Source organism: Tachypleus tridentatus, chromosome 13 (genome assembly GCF_004210375.1).
Source record: "Tachypleus tridentatus isolate NWPU-2018 chromosome 13, ASM421037v1, whole genome shotgun sequence".
In the NCBI taxonomy this organism is placed as follows: domain Eukaryota; kingdom Metazoa; phylum Arthropoda; class Merostomata; order Xiphosura; family Limulidae; genus Tachypleus; species Tachypleus tridentatus.
The window spans coordinates 205,282,916-205,304,212 of record NC_134837.1 but is presented as its reverse complement, the minus strand read 5'-3'; the positions used below and the strand labels follow the sequence as shown (position 1 = coordinate 205,304,212).

The 21,297-nt window shown below is 32.5% G+C and overlaps 2 protein-coding genes across 7 annotated transcripts in view; one reads left to right on the top strand and one right to left on the bottom strand.

Moving 5' to 3' along the window:
- Positions 1–21,297, top strand: part of mRpS33 (mitochondrial ribosomal protein S33) — a 321,652-nt gene that overhangs the window by 180,000 nt on the left and 120,355 nt on the right. The gene's annotated exons all lie outside the window — the stretch shown is intronic.
- LOC143238367 (cyclin-dependent kinase 17-like) overlaps positions 1–21,297 on the bottom strand; it is a 98,276-nt gene that overhangs the window by 20,659 nt on the left and 56,320 nt on the right. For all 6 annotated transcript variants that reach the window (XM_076478520.1, XM_076478516.1, XM_076478517.1 and 3 more), the window contains 4 exons: positions 14,222–14,343; positions 9,063–9,188; positions 5,418–5,474; positions 3,043–3,157 (listed from right to left, as the gene is read on the bottom strand). In XM_076478520.1, coding sequence (XP_076334635.1) covers positions 3,043–3,157; positions 5,418–5,474; positions 9,063–9,188; positions 14,222–14,343 — 420 coding nt within the window. The remainder of the gene's footprint in view (positions 1–3,042; positions 3,158–5,417; positions 5,475–9,062; positions 9,189–14,221; positions 14,344–21,297) is intronic.

The window sequence follows — 21,297 nt, the reverse complement described above, 5'->3', positions numbered from 1 at the left end:
GACCTCTATGGATCCTGCCCTGGGTCGATTGGACAGATCTTTGTTGTTGAAAGGGGATTCCAGTGACTGAGGACGTGAACGAATGATTGTTTTGCATCGTGGGGTGGGAGAAAAAGATGTATCAGAAGAAATGCCTGTATTTGAAACCGAAGAATGTGGATCTTGAGATTTGTTGGAATGTATGGAAGGAACAGAGATGGGTGTAGAAGTCAATTCATCAACCTTTTTGACCATGGAAGTCAAAAGGCTTTTCATTTGTTTTGAAAACGATTCTCTTGGAGCTACAGAGAGATCTGTCTGCACACCCACTGTAGTTGTGGAACAAAGTGTAGCAGCATATGTCCGAGATGGAGTGGAGGACAGCAATTTCTGAGCCTCAGGATAACTAATGTTATGAGTTGTTTTCAAATGCTGCACCTCTTTTTCCTCCAACCATTTCGGGCAAGAACAAAAGTAGGAGGGTGGGAACCATTGCAATTGACACAATGTGGGTCCATGTGACACTCATAGGCATCGTGGTCCTTGCCACCACAACGAGCACATGTCAGGGAACCACGACAGGACGTCTTTGAGTGGATGAACCTCTGACATTGGAAACATTGAAGAGGGTTTGGAATGTACGACCAAACCCGGCAAATTAGAGAACCTGGCTTGATGGCGGCAGGTGCACATGATGTAAATGTCAAAACGAGGATATCTGTCGGCAGTGTAACTCCGTCTTTGCAAGTGGAGATGCACCTCACTGCAGAAACTCCCTGAGTGGAGAGACCAGTGAGAATCTCTGACTTGGGGAAGTTCTTCAAATCCCTCTCAACAATAACACCTCATGATGAATTCAAGATAGCATGAGGGGTAACCTCAATAGGTACATCCGCAATTGCCTTGGAATTCAAGAGGAGTCCACTGTGTTGGGATGTGGATGTTTCAGCTAATATGTCTCCAGATCAAAGCTTCTTTACTGACTTTGGAGAGCCAGCAAGTCCCTCTAGACCCTTCAAAATAAAAAAGGGGGACATTTGCCCTAAAGGTTTTTCTGAAAGAGAATGTAATATAAGAAAATGGGGTACAGGTGTTACAGATGTTGAATATTGCTGCTCAGAGTCTTCAAGATGTGGTCGTTTATTGACTGTTTTTCACTATTTTATTTAAATTTTTGTTGCAGGATCCATAGGAAAAAAGAAACACTTTGGTACCCACTGACCCCACCCACCATGAACCCCTATGAGGGGATGCACTACAATGTCATGCAAGGACACTGCAGCAACTCCAGGGATCGTGAGCACTATACCCAAACACCAGCATCAGACACAACGTCCACAACACCCATTGAGAACTTCCAACACTGGTACTTGGTTGACTCTAGCGCAAGTGGACCAGCCAATTGACCCAAGGGGGGCCACCCAAAGGCCACCCGTCTACAGAAATTCAAGGCCAAAGTGGTGTGTTAGGGTTGGACCCCTCAACCACCAGGATCCTCTCCTCCCCTTCACAGGTCCCTACGCACGGCAAACATGTGGGTGGATGTTTAGATCCCAGAGAAGGTAAACTGAAAGAGCAGAACCTTGCCTGGGAGGTCCCCTTACCATGTACAGGAATCCACACCAAATGGTACCTGTAGCACTTGGAACTATAAATACAGATAATAGAAACAATTTACTGTTACAATGAACATACTTATAGCACTTAGTAGGACTATAAATACAAATAAAATAAAAAATTTACTGTTACAATGAACTTACTTACAGCACTCAGTAGAACTATAAATACAGTTTATAGAAAAGATTTACTATTACAATGAACTTACCTATAGCCCTTAGTAGAACTATAAATACAGTTAATAGAAAAGATTTTCTGTAACAATGAACTTACCTATAGCACTTAGCAGAACTATAAATACAGTTAATAGAAAAGAATTACTATTATAAAGAATTTACCTGTAGCACTTAGTAGAACTACAAATAGAGTTAATAGAAAAGATTTACTGTTACAATGAACTTACCTATAGCACTTAGTAAAACTATAAATACAGTTAATAGAAAAGCTTTATTCTTACAATGAACTTATCTATAGCACTTAGTAGAACTATAAATGCAGGTAATAGAAAAGATTTACTATAACAATGAACTTATCTATAGCACTTAGTAGAATTATAAATACAAATAAAATAAAAGATTTACTATTACAATGAACTTACCTATAGTACTCAGTAGGGCTATGAATACAGTTAATATGAATGTTTTACTGTTAAAAAGTATAATACACAAGTCTTACCTTTCCTCACACCAGTATAAGGTATAATACACAAGTCTTGCATTCCCTCTCATCAGTATAAGGTATAATACACAAGTCTTGCATTCCCTCACACCAGTATAAGGTATAATACACAAGTCTTACATTCCCTCACACCAGTATAAGGTATAATACACAAGTCTTACATTCCCTCACACCAGTATAAGGTATAATACACAAGTCTTACATTCCCTCACACCAGTATAAGGTATAATACACAAGTCTTACATTCCCTCACACCAGTATAAGGTATAATACACAAGTCTTGCATTCCCTCTCATCAGTAAAAAGTATAATACACAAGTCTTGCATTCCCTCTCATCAGTAAAAAGTATAATACAGAAGTCTTACCTTTCCTCTCATCAGTACAAAGTATAATACACAAGTCTTACATTCCCTCACACCAGTATAAGGTATAATACACAAGTCTTGCATTCCCTCTCATCAGTAAAAAGTATAATACACAAGTCTTGCATTCCCTCTCATCAGTAAAAAGTATAATACACAAGTCTTACATTCCCTCACACCAGTATAAGGTATAATACACAAGTCTTACCTTTCCTCTCATCAGTAAAAAGTATAATACACAAGTCTTACCTTTCCTCTCATCAGTAAAAAGTATAATACACAAGTCTTGCATTCCCTCTCATCAGTAAAAAGTATAATACACAAGTCTTACATTCCCTCACACCAGTATAAGGTATAATACACAAGTCTTACCCTTCCTCACAACCAGTACAAAACATGTCTCACCTTCCCTAATGGCAGTACAGGGTGCTCCTTCTTCATGTTCTAACCGAATTTCTTTTAGAGCAACAAAGTTGTCTGTTAGTCGGCTCTTCCCTTTAAAAACTGTGGCATAGGTACCCTGAAAATAGTAACTGTATCCATAACAGTAGATACAAATGAAGATGGTATTAAATGAATGTAGGTAGTTTTAAACAAATTCCGATAATATTTAACCATTATAGGTAGTATTAATGTTGATAGCATTAAACAAATGTAGGTAGTATTAATGTTGATACTGTTAGTAAACAAATGTATGTAATAGTATAAGTACAGATTATATTAGAGGTGTGGATTCAAACAGTAATATAATTAAAAAAGATATTCATACAAAAATATGTCTTTATCAGAACAGTTATAGACATCACTATTACACTTAAATTTACAAAACAGAAATTACACTTAGATAAAATTTGTTTAAAGGTAAACAAACACTTGAGTTAAAGTCAGTATTGAATAAATTCTTAACACTAATTAAATATATTATATACCTTCCCTTCATGTTATATATCTACATGTGTAATATACATTCTCTGACATATTTAGGTTTAGTACATGCTGTTATTCTGTGTATCCTAGGAATTCTTTTTATGCACTTTCATTTTTACTACCTGATTTATTTAAGTTTTTCCTAACCTATATAACAGTATGTTATTTTCCTAATTTATTTATTTGCATGCATTAAATTGCTTGTTGTTTTCCTTCTATATTAAATATCCCAAGCTTTAACATGTACAGTACGTTTTCTGATCTAGTTTTTGTTTTGTTTTTAATCCAATCATTTCTCTATTCTTATGGAGAATGTAAAATTATCACACAATAAGTTTTCAAGCTTAACTAATGTGAACATAATAGCAGCCATTTACAAATGAGAAAAAAAAAGTTTTTCTGTTGTTTTTTTAATCACATTACACAAAAGGAACATTTACTATTTTAGTGCTAATAAATGCCTGAGCTTATGAACCATACTAAAGTTATTCCGGTACAGACAGGAACCTCTACTTGCCAAATATATGCTACAGATATTTCTGGTTCATCAGTAATTCTTGCCTACACTTGGACAGATTTAGCAGTTACTCACATCTACGTTAAAAACACAGCACACTAATCTCAGCATGAATCTACAGGATCAAGTGTATTAATGGTGGATGTCACAGAACCAAGGATAGAACACAATTTGTTTTTTTACCTTGTCCAATTAGTTAATTCTGTGAATGGTAATAAGAATGGGAAGAAATAATTTTAATTGTGCATTTTATGAGTGCACCATGAAATGAATCCTCAAGAGGAAAACAAAATAAAAATAAATGTAAAATATATATATATAAAGTATATATTCTTTGAGGCTCACAGCATGAGTAGAGAATTGATAGAGACACAATAAACACATTAACTACAATTTAAACTACACTACACTATGGGTTAACAACCATTACAGTAAAAAAAACATATCTTATTACTGTGTATTTACTAATATATTAAATATTCTGTTAATGCACAAGTTATTTATTATTCCTTTTTTTTTAATTTAAGAATAAAATGGTGAAACTTTAACATTAGCTATTAAGACAATGCTTCCCAAATGTTCTTCCTGTTACATGTGACCCCAAGTTGAGACAAAAAGATATGTGACCTCAGATGACACTCAAAGGAACACAACCACAAACCCAGCAACATATCAACCAAAATATCACAACAACCAGCACAATAACATCAGAAAGCAAGTTTCAAGACTCACTGTTTTCAATCCACAAACAATTATGCATGAGTGTAATTATCCTCTCGCGATCCCATCTGCCAAACCTGCTTGAGTCATGAGTCATAACTTGGAAAATGATGCTTATGAGCCATGTTCTCTTAATGCAATATTAAAAATACCAGAGAAAACAACAAAACTTTTATTACTGTGGTCATACGTTTCAAAATAAACCTTGACAAGTATGCAGTTACCATTTTCTAAAGAAGATTCAGTAAGAAATTTTAATTTAAAAGATTGTTACCTGACTTCTAGTTGTAGAAAAAAATTAGTTTTGCATAGACAAATTGTATTTGCATGTAGTGTTAAACATGGGTATCATTTGTTATGGGGCAGTTACTCCACCAAGACTTTGTAGGATATAATATAATCACTTGTTATGGGGCAGTTACTCCATCAAGACTTTGTAGGATATAATATAATCACATAAAAGATTATTGAAGTTTTCTTCACACATAAATAAAAACTGCACAATACAGTGAATGTTCTATATATCAACAAAGTTTGGGCCACTCTCTGCCTTCAAGATTTCTAAAACAGTGCTATGCATTGAAAAAGACAATGATAAAATTTTCAGCAAACTTACCTCTCCCAGTTTATCTAGCTTAGTGTATGTCTCCATCTTGCCAAACCCAATCTCTGACTGCAAGTAGAAAAAACAAAACAATTAGAGAATTTAGGAAATTTTCATCATTACAAAACATGTTCTACATTAAAGCAACGATACAAAATGAAAATACAACAGTGCAAGTTTCACCTCTGTAGCTCGTTGGGTATAAATAAAATATTATTTACAGTCTGAATAGTATCCCGATAGGTTTGTTGATTAGCAATGGACTCTAGAATGACAACAAACTGAGTTAAAGGTATGCAATTTTGTAAAGATGTCAGATCCTCAGTGTGGTTCTTTTGGCCATCAGTATATATGTATGTACATGAACTTTTAGACAAGAAAGTCGTTTTTTTTTTATAATACAGAATATGAATAACCCAAAGACAGTTTTAACACCTTATTCCATCTTCACTATGCACTAACAGAAGAATAACTCTGTTCAGTTGAGAAATACAAGTAATTACAACTGGTCTTCAACTGCCCATCCAGAGAAAAATAAAAAGTTATTTTGCAGTGACTTGGATGGTTCATTTGACATCAAATGACCCACAGAATCTCAAAGATATTTTCTTGATGAGGACATACATTAATTTATAGTCACTGGATTCACTAGGGGTAAGTCATCGACCAATATCTAAAGAGAGTTTAGAGCACAGGTTTAGTTTTGGGATGACAAAGATAGGGTGCTTAAGAAGAACCTGTAATCCCCACTTACAAAACAAAGTCACTGAAAGTTTGGAAAGAAGGACTATCACCTTCTAGTCTGTGAGGAAGGGGTTGTTAGGAAGAAATTATTTTACTTCTGTAGAAGACTAGGTCAAATTTAGAAGTTTAAAAACTGACAAGCTAGAATACCAGTAGACAAGGTCTTCAAAACATCAAAAACATTCATATTGTCTAATGAAACAACTGTGTTGAAAATGGCTGTCCACTGCACAATTTGACTAATACAAAAGAACTGTATCAATCAATGGAAGAATTCTTGTAGCCAAAACTATATCCATACCATTAATAATGTTCACATCTTCCAAAGTATCATTTTAGAAATGAAAGGTCAACCAGCCTACAAGAAGTGCTTGTGAATTGCAATAGTACAAAAGAAAAGACATTGTTACTTAATATATTGTTCATGGTAACCCAATGTTTTCCAAAAAAGGCCAAGCTAATAATATAGTTTATCTCAGTATATCCAGGATAAAGTAACTTAAATTGAGACAAACTAATAACAGATGAGAAATATAATTGATATTTGAAACTATTGGCACTGGGTGAAATCCCATAATCACAGAATTTAAGGAAAAAACAAAGACAATTACAAAATCTTCATTTATTACCAACCTCAGTATTACCAGTAGTACCCAAAGAGTGGTGAAACTATCATCATCAGCAAATGAATGTTTTTTGTTGTTTTTTTCAATTCTGTAATTATATTTTTTTATTTACCTAACAAAGGAATGTAGCAGTAAATGAATATTCTCCGACAATACATCTCTGTTCAACAAACCCCAAACAAATACTAGCCAAGAGACTAAAGAAAGCACACAAGCTGATAACTGACTAAAGATAGATACCAGCAATGATCCCAACTTATTATCAAATTAATGTGGTGATCACTGAGAGGCTCTGGCAAAATGGTAGGGATGATAATTGTTCCAAACCAGTAGTTTGGGTAAGATGAATCAGAAAATTGGGATTTGTTCACACTGACCACAGGTTCTGTTCTGGAACTCCACACTTTCAGGACTGTGTTTATTCTCTAAAAATCTAATTATGCTTTCACCTGTCACAAGTAGACTAAAGCATGTTGTTCTGACAAGACATAGCTGTCCCCTCAGATAACTGAACAATAAACCTCCTTACATGAACCACAATACCAAAGGATGGAGAAGAACTATGTGCTCATCCTTAGACTTTCTCACCATCAAGAAAGGTGCAAAGTGAAAAGCAACTGGGGATTTTGACTCACTTGATTTACCAACTGAAGAAGAATAATCAGAAGCAGCTAATCCAATGTGGCTTCATGAAAAGCTAACAAAGTAAGGGAAGGCACTGGAAAAAGTGAATCTAAATTCTCTTCATAATATCCAGGATCACCTAAAAGTAGAATTCCCCTTACCCTCCCAATTCTTGAGCAACATTATATATCAGAGGTGGGAAAGGAAAGACCTCATTTTTCTATATGTTGGATACATTAATCTGGGAATTCACACCATATATTAGCTTTGAAAATGAGATGCTTATTTTTTCAATACAAAAATCAAATAGGTAACATGAAGAATGTTGAAATTATCTCTAATGGTTGTACTACAATAGCCTTTAAATTTTTCAACAGAAAAAATGGAGACCATAAAAAGGCAATGGAGAAACCATTCAATGCCTTATCATGAACATCAAAAATAATGTGGTGACCGTGGTCTAACTATGGATGTGGTTCACTGATTTTTGATCAAACAGTCTATTAAAAATATGGAATATTAAATTTAGTCTAAATAGATCTAAGTACCATTAGATACATATACAAGGAACATTGCTCTGTACAATATCTTTAGATAAACATACAAGGAACATTGCTCTGTACAATATCTTTAGATAAACATACAAAGAACGTGGTTCTGTAGACTAAGAAATAGGAGCTAAAGAAAGACAACATACAGAAAAATATAGAAGGATACACAAGTAACTATAATGTGCATGTTTAGCAACCTTATAGGGATACACAAGTAACTATAATGTGCATGTTTAGCAACCTTATAGGGATACACAAGTAACTATAATGTGCATGTTTAGCAACCTTATAGGGATACACAAGTAACTATAATGTGCATGTTTAGCAACCTTATAGGAATACACAAGTAACTATAATGTGCATGTTTAGCAACCTTATAGGGATACACAAGTAACTATAATGTGCATGTTTAGCAACCTTATAGGGATACACAAGTAACTATAATGTGCATGTTGAGCAACCTTATAGGGATACACAAGTAACTATAATGTGCATGTTTAGCAACCTTATAGGGATACACAAGTAACTATAATGTGCATGTTTAGCAACCTTATAGGGATACACAAGTAACTATAATGTGCATGTTTAGCAACCTTATAGGGATACACAAGTAACTATAATGTGCATGTTTAGCAACCTTATAGGGATACACAAGTAACTATAATGTGCATGTTTAGCAACCTTATAGGGATACACAAGTAACTATAATGTGCATGTTTAGCAACCTTATAGGGATACACAAGTAACTATAATGTGCATGTTTAGCAACCTTATAGGAATACACAAGTAACTATAATGTGCATGTTTAGCAACCTTATAGAAATAAGCCACAAATCACTTTCACAGTTACTGTATGTGTTAGAAATATAAATATACCACAAGAATTAAACAACAATATTAGAGTGGAGTTCACAGACTACACTGTGAAGTTAGAAAAGTTACACAGAATTCTTCTCAAGAAAATTTTAAATATAATCAACTTATAAAGAAGAAAAAAAAAGTGATCCATTTTGACTGAAGTTTGAAAGAAATGGAAGAGAAGAGATGTTTAAGTTTTAGGTATATCTGAGAGTGAAAGACCAGAATAATAAATGTTAGATGGAGTAACTTACAAGAGACTGTCTACGCACTGTTCTACTGAGTGGGACATCTATATTTGGGCTAGTTGACTGCTTGGCTACAAAACTCTCTGGAAGACGAAGATCTGCAGGCAGGGAAAGTCGTTTATTTATGTCTTGCTAAAAGAAAGATAGGAAAGAATGTAGAAAATAACTCAAGAAAGTTTGCTTTTCTACACTGAAGAAAATATAATTTTTATTTAGACCATTAAAGATGCTTCTTTTTCCCATAAAATATATGCTTTACAAAAAAGAAACTGAAATAATTATTTATACACTAAGAATGATAATTTCACTCAACATTCATCTTAAGACAGACTGTTTTAAAAAACAACTAAAATACACTGTAATTTCTTAGCCGTAAACCTTAAATTGTTATTATGTTTTTCAAGATCTTGTTTTTTAATCTTGAAACAACTTCTAAACTTATTTCCCTGAATTAAAGTGTTTAGTGTGTTGTTGTTGCTTCTTCTCTTTTTGTTTTTGACAAATTATATGTTCAATAATAGATTAAAAGAAACAATGTTTGAAAGCATATCTTTCAAAATGATATTAGACATTCAAATGTAAAACATTTTGGAAACCCAGAATCTTAAAATCCACTGTCACATAATTATAAATGGAATATATTACTTGAAGTAATCAAATACAATTCATGTTTTTTGGTTTTTTTGTTTACTTTGTTACTACAGGCACCCTGAAAACTTACAAAGTAAACTTAATGATGTAAAACATTAAACAGTAATATCTTCATGAAAACTAATTAAATACTTTTTTTAAAAGAGATAAAACTGAGAAAAGATAATTTTTAATTTAACTTTCCTGATTCTTTATAGCACAGTCTTAATTATGACAACAACAAATGACAATCAAGATTGCCAAATACAGAACCACAAGAGTGTCCTACACATGACCTAGTTTTTCAGTGAAGAAATAGTTATTATTGAGGTGTTTGTATTATAACAGTTTTTCAAGTCTGTCTTCTATGTGGTAGAGCAATTTTCAATGTAGGTTCAAATGAACTAACTTGATAAAGCATGAAAAACATCATGATTCTGTGAACATACTGTAACACAATAATATTTAACATACAACTAAAACAGGTCTTTTGAATAAAAAAAACACAGCTACTAAGGACATTCCATGTAGAATACTTTTCTACAAGAGGAATATTTTTCAATATCTACCCCTGCTACAGTTGAGTAAAACAAAAGTCAAGAACTCGCAAATCTCACTTAATAGCTCAACAAACCCACCATTAAACAATAACCTTCAAAATTTCCAGGGAAATAATAAAACTATTTTTGTGTATAAACTGACAAGATTAATAGCAGTATCATCACAGTATATATAATTATACTATAAAATATATAAATTTATAAATATCTTTAAGCTGCCAAAAATACACAAAATAACTACCTAATAATCAGATAATGTCAGAAAACGTTTGAATAGTTGACAGAATAAAAAAACAAAGTGATGTTATGTTTCTAAGTACTCAGCTCTACAATGTAACATGACTCTTCTTGGCACAGCCAAGGACCACGTCTTAAAGCATGTGGACATGGTATTTTTCAGGGTGACAAGAAGCAAGGTTCCCCTTACTCTCTCTGTGTCATGTTATAAACTGTGACAGCTATATATAACTTACTTGGAATTTTGAAACAATTACAAGACTTGACAAAAACCACCACAGACCACTCCTAGTGTCATCAAATATTAAAAGTAGAAACAAAACACTTACAAAAGTACGTACAAGAAAGTGTGTATTTCTACATATGAATAGTTATATTCTATAAAAATACACTTTCTCTAACAACAAAGTATTATAATTACAAGCATCCTATAAATATATGATTGCAGAATTGTGAAAGAGCAAGAGAACTAAAAAACACCTTGACCAGTGTTCTGCTGCAAATCCTCCTTATATATGATCATATATAAAAATTACAAGGGCCAAAAATACCTTACAGTACAACTAAACACAATACACCTCCACATCTGTGAAACAATATTTCCTGCTAACATTTCACAGATTTCCAAAGGTAATTAGTCATGCTTAATATTACAGTCCTCTGGAAAAACATTACCTTTAAATTTCATCATATTTAAGAAGCTACAAGAAAAAAATTAATAACAAAATAACACTCAAAATATTCTCTTTGTATATATTTTTATTTTCCAAAAATTTTACGACTTAACATAAAACAAACCCAAGTGAAAGCTTCTATATTACACATCCTACACTCCACTTATCAAGGATCATATCTTTTGTTTTTATTCTTCTTGCAAACCACACTTTTATTTGGGTGGTTATGTCTCAATCTATTGCAATCAGTACATAATACAAAAATTTGTTCTCTTGTAATGCACACAGAAATCTTGCTGCTTTCTAAGTGACAATCAGATTGATGTTACTATCTGTGTGTAGAATATCCTTTAACAAAGCAGGGTAACTCCAATAAACAGTGTAGTAATTAAAGGGGTGGATCACTCCAATAAACAGTGTAGTAATGAAACTTGGGGGGGTCTCACATTCAAGATATTTTATATGTCAATTCTCTGTTCTCAAAAATAATCTGAAGAATCCTAGTTTATAGCAGTGATAATTAATAAACCATTATATAGTTTTTTTATTTCTCTGTTGCACTAATAAACCTTCATATAGTTTTTATTTCTCCGTTGCACTAATAAACCTTCGTATAGTTTTTATTTCTCCGTTGCACTAATAAACCTTCGTATAGTTTTTATTTCTCTGTTGCACTAATAAACCTTCAGATAGTTTTATTTCTCTGTTGCACTAATAAACCTTCAGATAGTTTTATTTCTCTGTTGCACTAATAAACCTTCGTATAGTTTTTATTTCTCTGTTGCACTAATAAACCTTCATATAGTTTTTATTTCTCTGTTGCACTAATAAACCTTCGTATAGTTTTTATTTCTCTGTTGCACTAATAAACCTTCGTATAGTTTTTATTTCTCTGTTGCACTAATAAACCTTCGTATAGTTTTTATTTCTCTGTTGCACTAATAAACCTTCGTATAGTATTTATTTCTCTGTTGCACTAATAAACCTTCGTATAGTATTTATTTCTCTGTTGCACTAATAAACCTTCGTATAGTATTTATTTCTCTGTTGCACTAATAAACCTTCAGATAGTATTTATTTCTCTGTTGCACTAATAAACCTTCAGATAGTTTTTATTTCTCTGTTGCACTAATAAACCTTCAGATAGTTTTTATTTCTCTGTTGCACTAATAAACCTTCAGATAGTTTTTATTTCTCTGCTGCACTAATAAACCTTCAGATAGTTTTTATTTCTCTGCTGCACTAATAAACCTTCAGATAGTTTTTATTTCTCTGCTGCACTAATAAACCTTCAGATAGTTTTTATTTCTCTGCTGCACTAATAAACCTTCAGATCGTTTTTTATTTCTCTGCTGCACTAATAAACCTTCAGATAGTTTTATTTCTCTGCTGCACTAATAAACCTTCATATAATTTTTTATTTCTCTGCTGCACTAATAAACCTTCAGATAGTTTTTATTTCTCTGCTGCACTAATAAACCTTCAGATAGTTTTTATTTCTCTGTTGCACTAATAAACCTTCAGATAGTTTTTTATTTCTCTGTTGCACTAATAAACCTTCAGATAGTTTTTTATTTCTCTGTTGCACTAATAAACCTTCGTATAGTTTTATTTCTCTGTTGCACTAATAAACCTTCAGATAGTTTTTATTTCTCTGTTGCACTAATAAACCTTCAGATAGTATTTATTTCTCTGTTGCACTAATAAACCTTCAGATAGTATTTATTTCTCTGTTGCACTAATAAACCTTCAGATAGTTTTTTATTTCTCTGTTGCACTAATAAACCTTCATTATAGTTTTTATTTCTCTGTTGCACTAATAAACCTTCAGATAGTTTTTATTTCTCTGTTGCACTAATAAACCTTCGTATAGTTTTTATTTCTCTGTTGCACTAATAAACCTTCGTATAGTTTTTATTTCTCTGTTGCACTAATAAACCTTCCTATAGTTTTTATTTCTCTGTTGCACTAATAAACCTTCGTATAGTTTTTATTTCTCTGCTGCACTAATAAACCTTCGTATAGTTTTTATTTCTCTGCTGCACTAATAAACCTTCAGATAGTTTTTATTTCTCTGCTGCACTAATAAACCTTCAGATAGTTTTTATTTCTCTGCTGCACTAATAAACCTTCGTATAGTTTTTATTTCTCTGTTGCACTAATAAACCTTCGTATAGTTTTTATTTCTCTGCTGCACTAATAAACCTTCGTATAGTTTTTATTTCTCTGCTGCACTAATAAACCTTCGTATAGTTTTTATTTCTCTGTTGCACTAATAAACCTTCATATAGTTTTTATTTCTCTGTTGCACTAATAAACCTTCATATAGTTTTTATTTCTCTGTTGCACTAATAAACCTTCATATAGTTCACACAATTTTGTTTTCATTAGCAAGCAACATACACATATGAGTACAATAACAAAACAAGCATGGATCAACATGTTTATAACCTAGCTAACTATAGAAATACAGATAGTTTTAATGCTACAAAATGTACTGAAACAGGAAAATATAAAATAAGGATAATGGCTTTCATTTTATTACTCATCAAAATATCTATCAACCTACCCTTAACTCTAACTATATGCCCATAGTAGTGTATCATCCATTTTATATATATATATATATATTGTTACAAGAAAAGAATCAATGGGACCTCAGACTGAAGAATTCTGTGAGAGAATTAGAGTGACAAGAATCTTAATGTTTTTCTGCACAATTGTCTGCAAAAGTCTCTTACTGACTGACTTAGATGAAAATTTGTAAAAACAATGACATTTCAGTTCACTCCATAAACACATATATAGCAATTTAGGCAGCTTTATAAGTACAGTGAGCTTTAGTTTTGCTCAAGCAATATTGTGAAAAAGTCATTGTTAATATTCAGACATTTTAAAGGTGGCTTTAAACAGGTAACCTTTGTGGTTACAATTAAGTACTATCACACTTAATACATAAAAATGCTTCAATTTTAAAAATTATACTTTATACATGTTATTTTTTACCAATTCCTTATCACTAACAAATTCAGCAGTGATAAAATAGTGAGAGAGACCAAATTACCCGACTTATGCGACGATTCCTGGGCCGAAGCCTCACAGCAGGAGAGATCACCTCATCAGAAGCTCCAGAAGTCTCTTCACTCTCTCCATCAGATCCAATCTTTGGATGTTCCTGAACTACACCTACAATAAAGAAAGAAAAATAATAAATGTATTGAATATCTCTTTTCAAAATACTTAATGCTATAAATCTCTTTTTGCCCAAATGTTTTTATAGTTTCTTTACAGACAAACAACCTAAGATAATTTATAGTCAACAGCAAATCTACTGTATCCAGCTCAGAAAATGTACAAGGTGTCAGTCCACTGGATCATCCCTATTCTGGACAAGGAATGAAGACTATAACTGTGAACTTTGTAGTTGTATCTTCACAAAATGCGGAAAGCTTTTAGTAAGATGTACAAGTCTGTTATACACAAAAAACAGTGTTACTAAAATATCTGTACTAAAATTACATCTGTGAAGACGTCTGTCTGACTCGACAAGTCAGAGTGCAAGGTGTTTTCCATAGGACACAAAATACTTTTGTCAATCTTACAGTTTGCATATTATATTTGCATAGCCTCTAGAACCTCCAAAATGCATGCTTACAATTTTTTAGTATTCCTGTATATTGTATCTGGTGTCTATTTTCTCTACCATGAACTGTCACTGAATCAACTTTGCAGGAAAAAAACAACAAACCAACCACTGATAATTCTGAGATCAAATACCTAATGCCATGTTGAATGGCACTGTAAGAGATCATGGCATGTGCACTTTGATTCCACCCTTATACATAGGGTTGAAATTCAAGAAAGATCTGAAAATCATATTCCACTAAACAAAAAAAAACTGAACCATATCAATGTTCTTTTATAATTATGTAACATTTTCAACTTTTTAATGCAGTTAAAAATCTATATCTCATAATTTCTCATAACAATAAACTGATTTAGACATACATGCATATACATAGAACAAATTAAGGATATTATATACAATAATAATGGCACATATATTAACAATCCCAAGAATGATAGGAGTTCCATATTTCTTAATACATAATGCATATGTACAGAGTACAGATTTGTTTTCAATTCCATGGGGCTATTTAAGCTGCAAAAAAAAAGAAAAAAAAAAGGCCAAGCTTTTGTATACCAATTCTCTCATAACGAAACAAAGATAAATCTGGAGTTACCCCAAACCTAATGAAATGCTACCATATTCTACCAACATTGCAACAAGATTTGGATTTTTCCCATTTTTTGTTTCAGGAAAAATATTGTCATTAATTTCATGAAATAAAGATCAGAGGAACAAGAAAAGAAAGAGAAAAACTGCCAAGAAAAGGGAGAGCTTTTAAAAATGTAGCCAAAATTGCAATTTTCAAACAATCATAAAATTCTGAGTATTTATGCCTAAAATAATAATAGAATAAAACACCCTTGAAAATACTTCTGCTGTCATTTTTGTACTAAATGCCCTATTTCAGTGTTCAAATTCCACTGAAATTAGCAATGTATAAGGAAATTTTGCCACATCAAGGTACACATTACAATTTAAATTCAACTTTTTTATTAATCCTAATCTAAGTTAATCTTCTAAACTCAGAGTGCATGTGTTTGCTCCTCCCTTATGTTTTTATGTTACAAAGAACTTTGTTCACTCAGATAAGTTCTTCATCCCTAGATTACTGACTAACAACAACCCCTATTAACAAGAAAGCTTTCAAAAAATGTTAAATTATTTATGTATTTGTATACATGAATGATTACATTATTAATTACCTTCAATGTTTTTAAGATACTTTTATGAGAGGTTTACATGTAAAGTACTAGAAGTTATATGCAAAATTAACAATCTTTCAGCCTCTAGTCACACAATGAACTTGCTGAATATCTAGTTTCTGTTCATAAAAAAAAAAAGCAAGATGTCCGTGAAAAACAGCAAAACAAACTCATTCATAGCTTACTTTGTGGAAGAGTAAAATGTTCTTATTTCAGTTGGTTTGTCATTAACATGATGACCAGTTAACTGTAATCACACACACAATCTTTTCAATGAAAGGAAACTATCACATAGATCAGGGGTTCCCAACCTTTTGGCACTCGCGACATGAAAATGTAATTGATGAAATAAAATTAATGTTATCCCAAACTACTTCTAACAAGGCTAAGCGACTCCCCTGCCAAGGCTTTGCGACCCCCTCGGGTCACGACCCACCGGTTGGGAACCCCTGACATAGATGTTTGAGGTCTCCACAGAAATACGAGAAAAAATTATACTTTAATTATAGAATTAAAATATTGACAAGGTAAATATATACTGATTAAAATATAAGTAAAAACATTATACTAGGTTAACATTTGGCTTTCATCAGCACACATTCATATTTTAAAAAGAAGTGTCAATTAACCAACAGCTTAAGACTGAAGCTATGTAAAACTATCATTACTATCAGTTTCAGTTTTTCATTCCTTCTAAAGTAACTCAACTATCTTTTTTGAAGTGATACATAAAAACATTCTTAGATAGGAAAATACAAATACATATTCCACCATACTTCCAACATCCAGGCTGTTTTTACTTGATGCTTTCACTGCTTCATTTCAACATATCATAACTAAAATATTTAACACTTTTAACGTGTACAGAAAATATTTTTGTTTGATTTTTGCATACAAATGCGTCTTCTCTTGCTAAATCTAAACATTCAACTTTTCCTGTAAATTTCTCAATGAATTTTGTGTTCTCTCTGCAACACCCAAGAAACAAGCCACAATAAAATGCTGACTGGGCCACAGTGCTGTTGCCCACATGATGCATCAAGCACATCATGTAACTTAACACTCAGATTTGTGGTACTGTTCACATAAACTTGTAAGTGAATAATAAAGAATAATTAGCAGAAGAGTTAAGAACACTATATCACAAAATTCCAAGAAACTGTTTTTATATTACAAAAATAGTAAATGGATAATTTTTTTCAAACAAAAATGCACTTAAAACATTAATAATTTATAATCTTTCAATTGAATAAACATTTATCTTTTTATTTTCTCATGATAATTCTTGAAACTGTAATTAGTTAAACAAATTTTTGTTAACTTACCACTGGATAATTCAAACTTATTTTAAAACTAAACTACCTTATAACAGAAAATCTAGTTTCTTTGTTTTTTATCTTCTTATTTGAATGAACACTCAAAGTTATGGTTTCCAGTTTATTCAGGAATGTTTCACTGAAACTCAAAACTTAACTTACAGCTTGTGTTTTAATACAGGCTTTCTTCAGGTATGTGCTATACATATCAAGCCATACTGATGCAATAACTAACAAAGTAAACCTTTCTGTTTGTCCTGCCATCATATCAATCTTTCCCACATATTAAAAATAAACAAATATATTATACAATAACTTCAACATCTGCACTATGGTAGCTTATCGTAATTAGTTGAGTTTGAACAAAACCCACAACATAGAAAATTATACAAATCAAAAGTTGTAACTAAAATTTTGAGAATTTTAGCTTGTTTCCCATGTTAACCAAACTATAGTGTAATAAAATATCCACTTACAATGAGGATAATAAATATATTGCTACTGTTTGAGTTTTCTTGCTCTTTCCTAATTTGCAACATTTAACTTTTGGTTTATATTGGGGCTAGAATAAGTACTTAAGGCTGAATTAGAGAAGTATTTCATAATTAAATACATTTTACAGGATATTCCTTTATTTTTCATATAGAATAGTTTTCCATATAAGCAAAATTCAAGTCTCTTATTACACTTAATGCATTAAATGCACCAACTTCAGACAGTAGAAATCTAGACCACTTCTCTACTGTGAAATGGGCTGCTTTGAACAAGAAGTACCACAACTGCTTTGCCAGTTCTGTCAAGTTTCTTGACCTCCAATCCACTTCCCCCTGTCTCACAACAATTTTCTGGAAGAATGAAAACTACTCAATATTCATGCACAAATATTGCTCATTATTAGCCAGTTTGTTTGTGTTTTCTGTATTTTCAAGATTAAAAAAGATAAGAGAGTACAGACCCCTCAAAATAACCTGAAAAACTTTTAACATAAGACATTTAAAATGTGTTACAAGAGCTTCAAAAAGAAAGCTCATTTAAAAACCAAAAGTTTCTTTTTACTTGTAAACTTTCACTGGATCTTTTGGACTTTCACCAAGGGCAGAGCTTGTTTTGCTTGTTTGTAGTTAAGCACAAAGCTACACAATGGTCTATCTGTAGTCTGCCCACCATGTGTATTAAAACATAGTTTCCAGTATTGCAACTCTGCTTGTATGCAATTTGCCATTCAAAAAATTAATGAAACTGCATATCTAATTAATTTTGAAATTAAAAACTATGTTAAATCATTCTGCATGCTTATAATTCTTAAATACTAATACATTTTTTTACTTTGCTATTCAATAATTACTACAAGTGTTGGGGGGCAAAAAAATTACAAAGTCAGAAAAACAAAATTAATAATTAACCTTGTGACACTACATCTAGTTGATCACCAGAAGTAGTTTCAATACTCAGTTTCTATACAGGTATCATTAAATGTTTACACCTCCAAGTTCTCTGAAGACTGCCCATTAAACAGAGTATCTCACATGTTACTGACTGTCCTTCAAGTTAGGATACACGTGCTATGTGTGTGTATACATACATATATATATATATATATATATATACACACACACAGTTTTGAAAACAGTCAAAACTTTGTATAGACTTTCAATTCATTCCTTTTATATCCACTCCAATAGACTCAAATATATAAACCATCTCACTTCCAAAAGACTTAAACACTTCTGTTTTCATCCACTTTGTTCTTATCTACCCTTCAACAGACTATCTGGATCAAGTATGAATCTGTTATAAGCCCATTATCAAGGAAATAAATAATAAGGGCAGTAATGGTGACAAATGTATAATATGGTTTCATATCCTCAAAGTGTGATGTGTTCCTTAGCATGCATAGTTGCGATTTTACAATTGTTTGCTGTTGTTGAACAGCATCTATGTGTGTGGGTGTGTGCCTACATAAACAAAAGGTCCTTCACTAAAAATCAACAATTGTCATTCCTCCTGTGCGTAAGTTTGTTCAGTCGATGTGAAATAATCTATTGATGTACAGATGCCATCCCATCAACAGTTGTTTTTATGCTTACACTGTTTCTATTGCAGCAATAGCCCAGCATGGCCAGGTGGTTAGGGCGTTTTACTCGTAATCTGAAGACCACGGGTTCGAATCCTCGTCACACCAAACATGATCACCCTTTCAGTCATGGGGGGAGTTATAAAGTTACGATCAATTCCACTATTCGTTGGTAAAATAGTCCAAGAGTTGGAGGTGAGTGGTGATGACTAGCTGCCTTCTCTCTAGTCTTCACATTACTAAATTAGGGAAGGGTAGTGCAGATAGCCTTGTATAGCTATGTGTGAAATTCAAAAATAACTATTTTAGTAATATAGTATAACATCCAATTTCCTTTTATGGAAATACAGTGTCTGAAAGGTATGTAAGCATGGGCACTTCAAAGAATTTTATAGAATGTGTTCTACGTGATGTCCTCGTAATTTCAAACAAGTTTAGACTAACAGAAGAATTAAATAGACCTTCTAATATTTTGACAGTATCATAATCAGTCACGAATGTGAAATTTAGAAAATCATTTAAGATTCTAGACTTTTCAGATATCTTGTATTTTTTTGTTTTTTAAGGGCAAAGTTACACAATGAGCTAATTATTTTATGCCCACTACGATCATTAAAACTGAATTCTTACCATTGTAAGCATTCAATGTTACAGCTGAGCCACCAGGTGGCTTTACGGATGAATAATTGTGATACCATTGTAAGAAAACCTGCCCAGAAATCAAAACTGAAAAATTCCATTTAACCTATAAGGTTCAAAACTGGGGTTAGAAACCCATATGGGGTTGCAATAAGATTCACAAGGGCGGAGAGAGGCTTAGAATATGCAAAATATTCTCTTCCAAACAACTCCGACATATTTTGTTTTATGTATTTGCATTTATTGTTCCAAGATGTCTACAATGAAAGTAAGTTTAACACTTGGATCCTGAACCAAGATGATGAACGTCATGAGGATCCTTGAGGAACAGAAAATTGGGGAGTTTACAACTAAGATACCATGGGTTACGTAAATATAATCATCAGACTACTGACCCTCACCAATAAGTGGTGTCTAATAAAAGTATAAACGATACTGATATTCTGCCAACTGATATACTGACCAGAACGAAACTGGATCAACTGTTTGTTGTCTTTCAACTCCCTCAAAAAACTCTTATGTAGTGCCACCTACATCTGATGAGACGTAATGTAATAAAAGGTCAATATCTGATACATGGAACATTTACTGTTTTATTTAAAACAGTTAAAAAATATGCCTACAACCCCTTTCCAAAAGGTCTGAGTGATAAATCTAAGTATTAATCAATCTAAATTATACTTTGCCAACAGCACTCAAAAGCCGAAAAAAAATGTTATCAACATTAACTAAATTGTTTGTTGAGTTTCTTTGTTAACAAATGACAACTGACTGCTGTTTTTCATTATAGCAGAGCACACTCTCTCATTTGATAAACAAGTATTTAATTGGCTAGTTGTGTGTGTGTGTGTGAAACCATAACAATTATTTATGTGATGAGAATTGCTTTCAAGCAACTGAAAATTCTACTCTACTTAATTCAATTATAAATGTTTAAATTTACATATATGCCCAAAAGATGTTCATTGCAATAATAATATTATTATTTTTTTAATTTCGCGCAAAGTTCCTCGAGGGATGTCTGCGTTAGCCGTTCCTAATCTTTTAATGATAGATACAAGTCAATATCACCTAGCGCTATAAACCGGGTTTCAATACTCGTCATGGGCAAAGCACAAATATCCAATTGTGTAGCTCTGTGCTTAATTCAAAACAACAACAACCACCCGGTGCCAACTCATGGGCTACTCTAGTAAAAAATATCTGGATTTGACTGGGTTTTTTCTGTGTGTGAGTGGTAATGAGGAAAAAACTGTGGATCCAAGATCCACAGTCAGG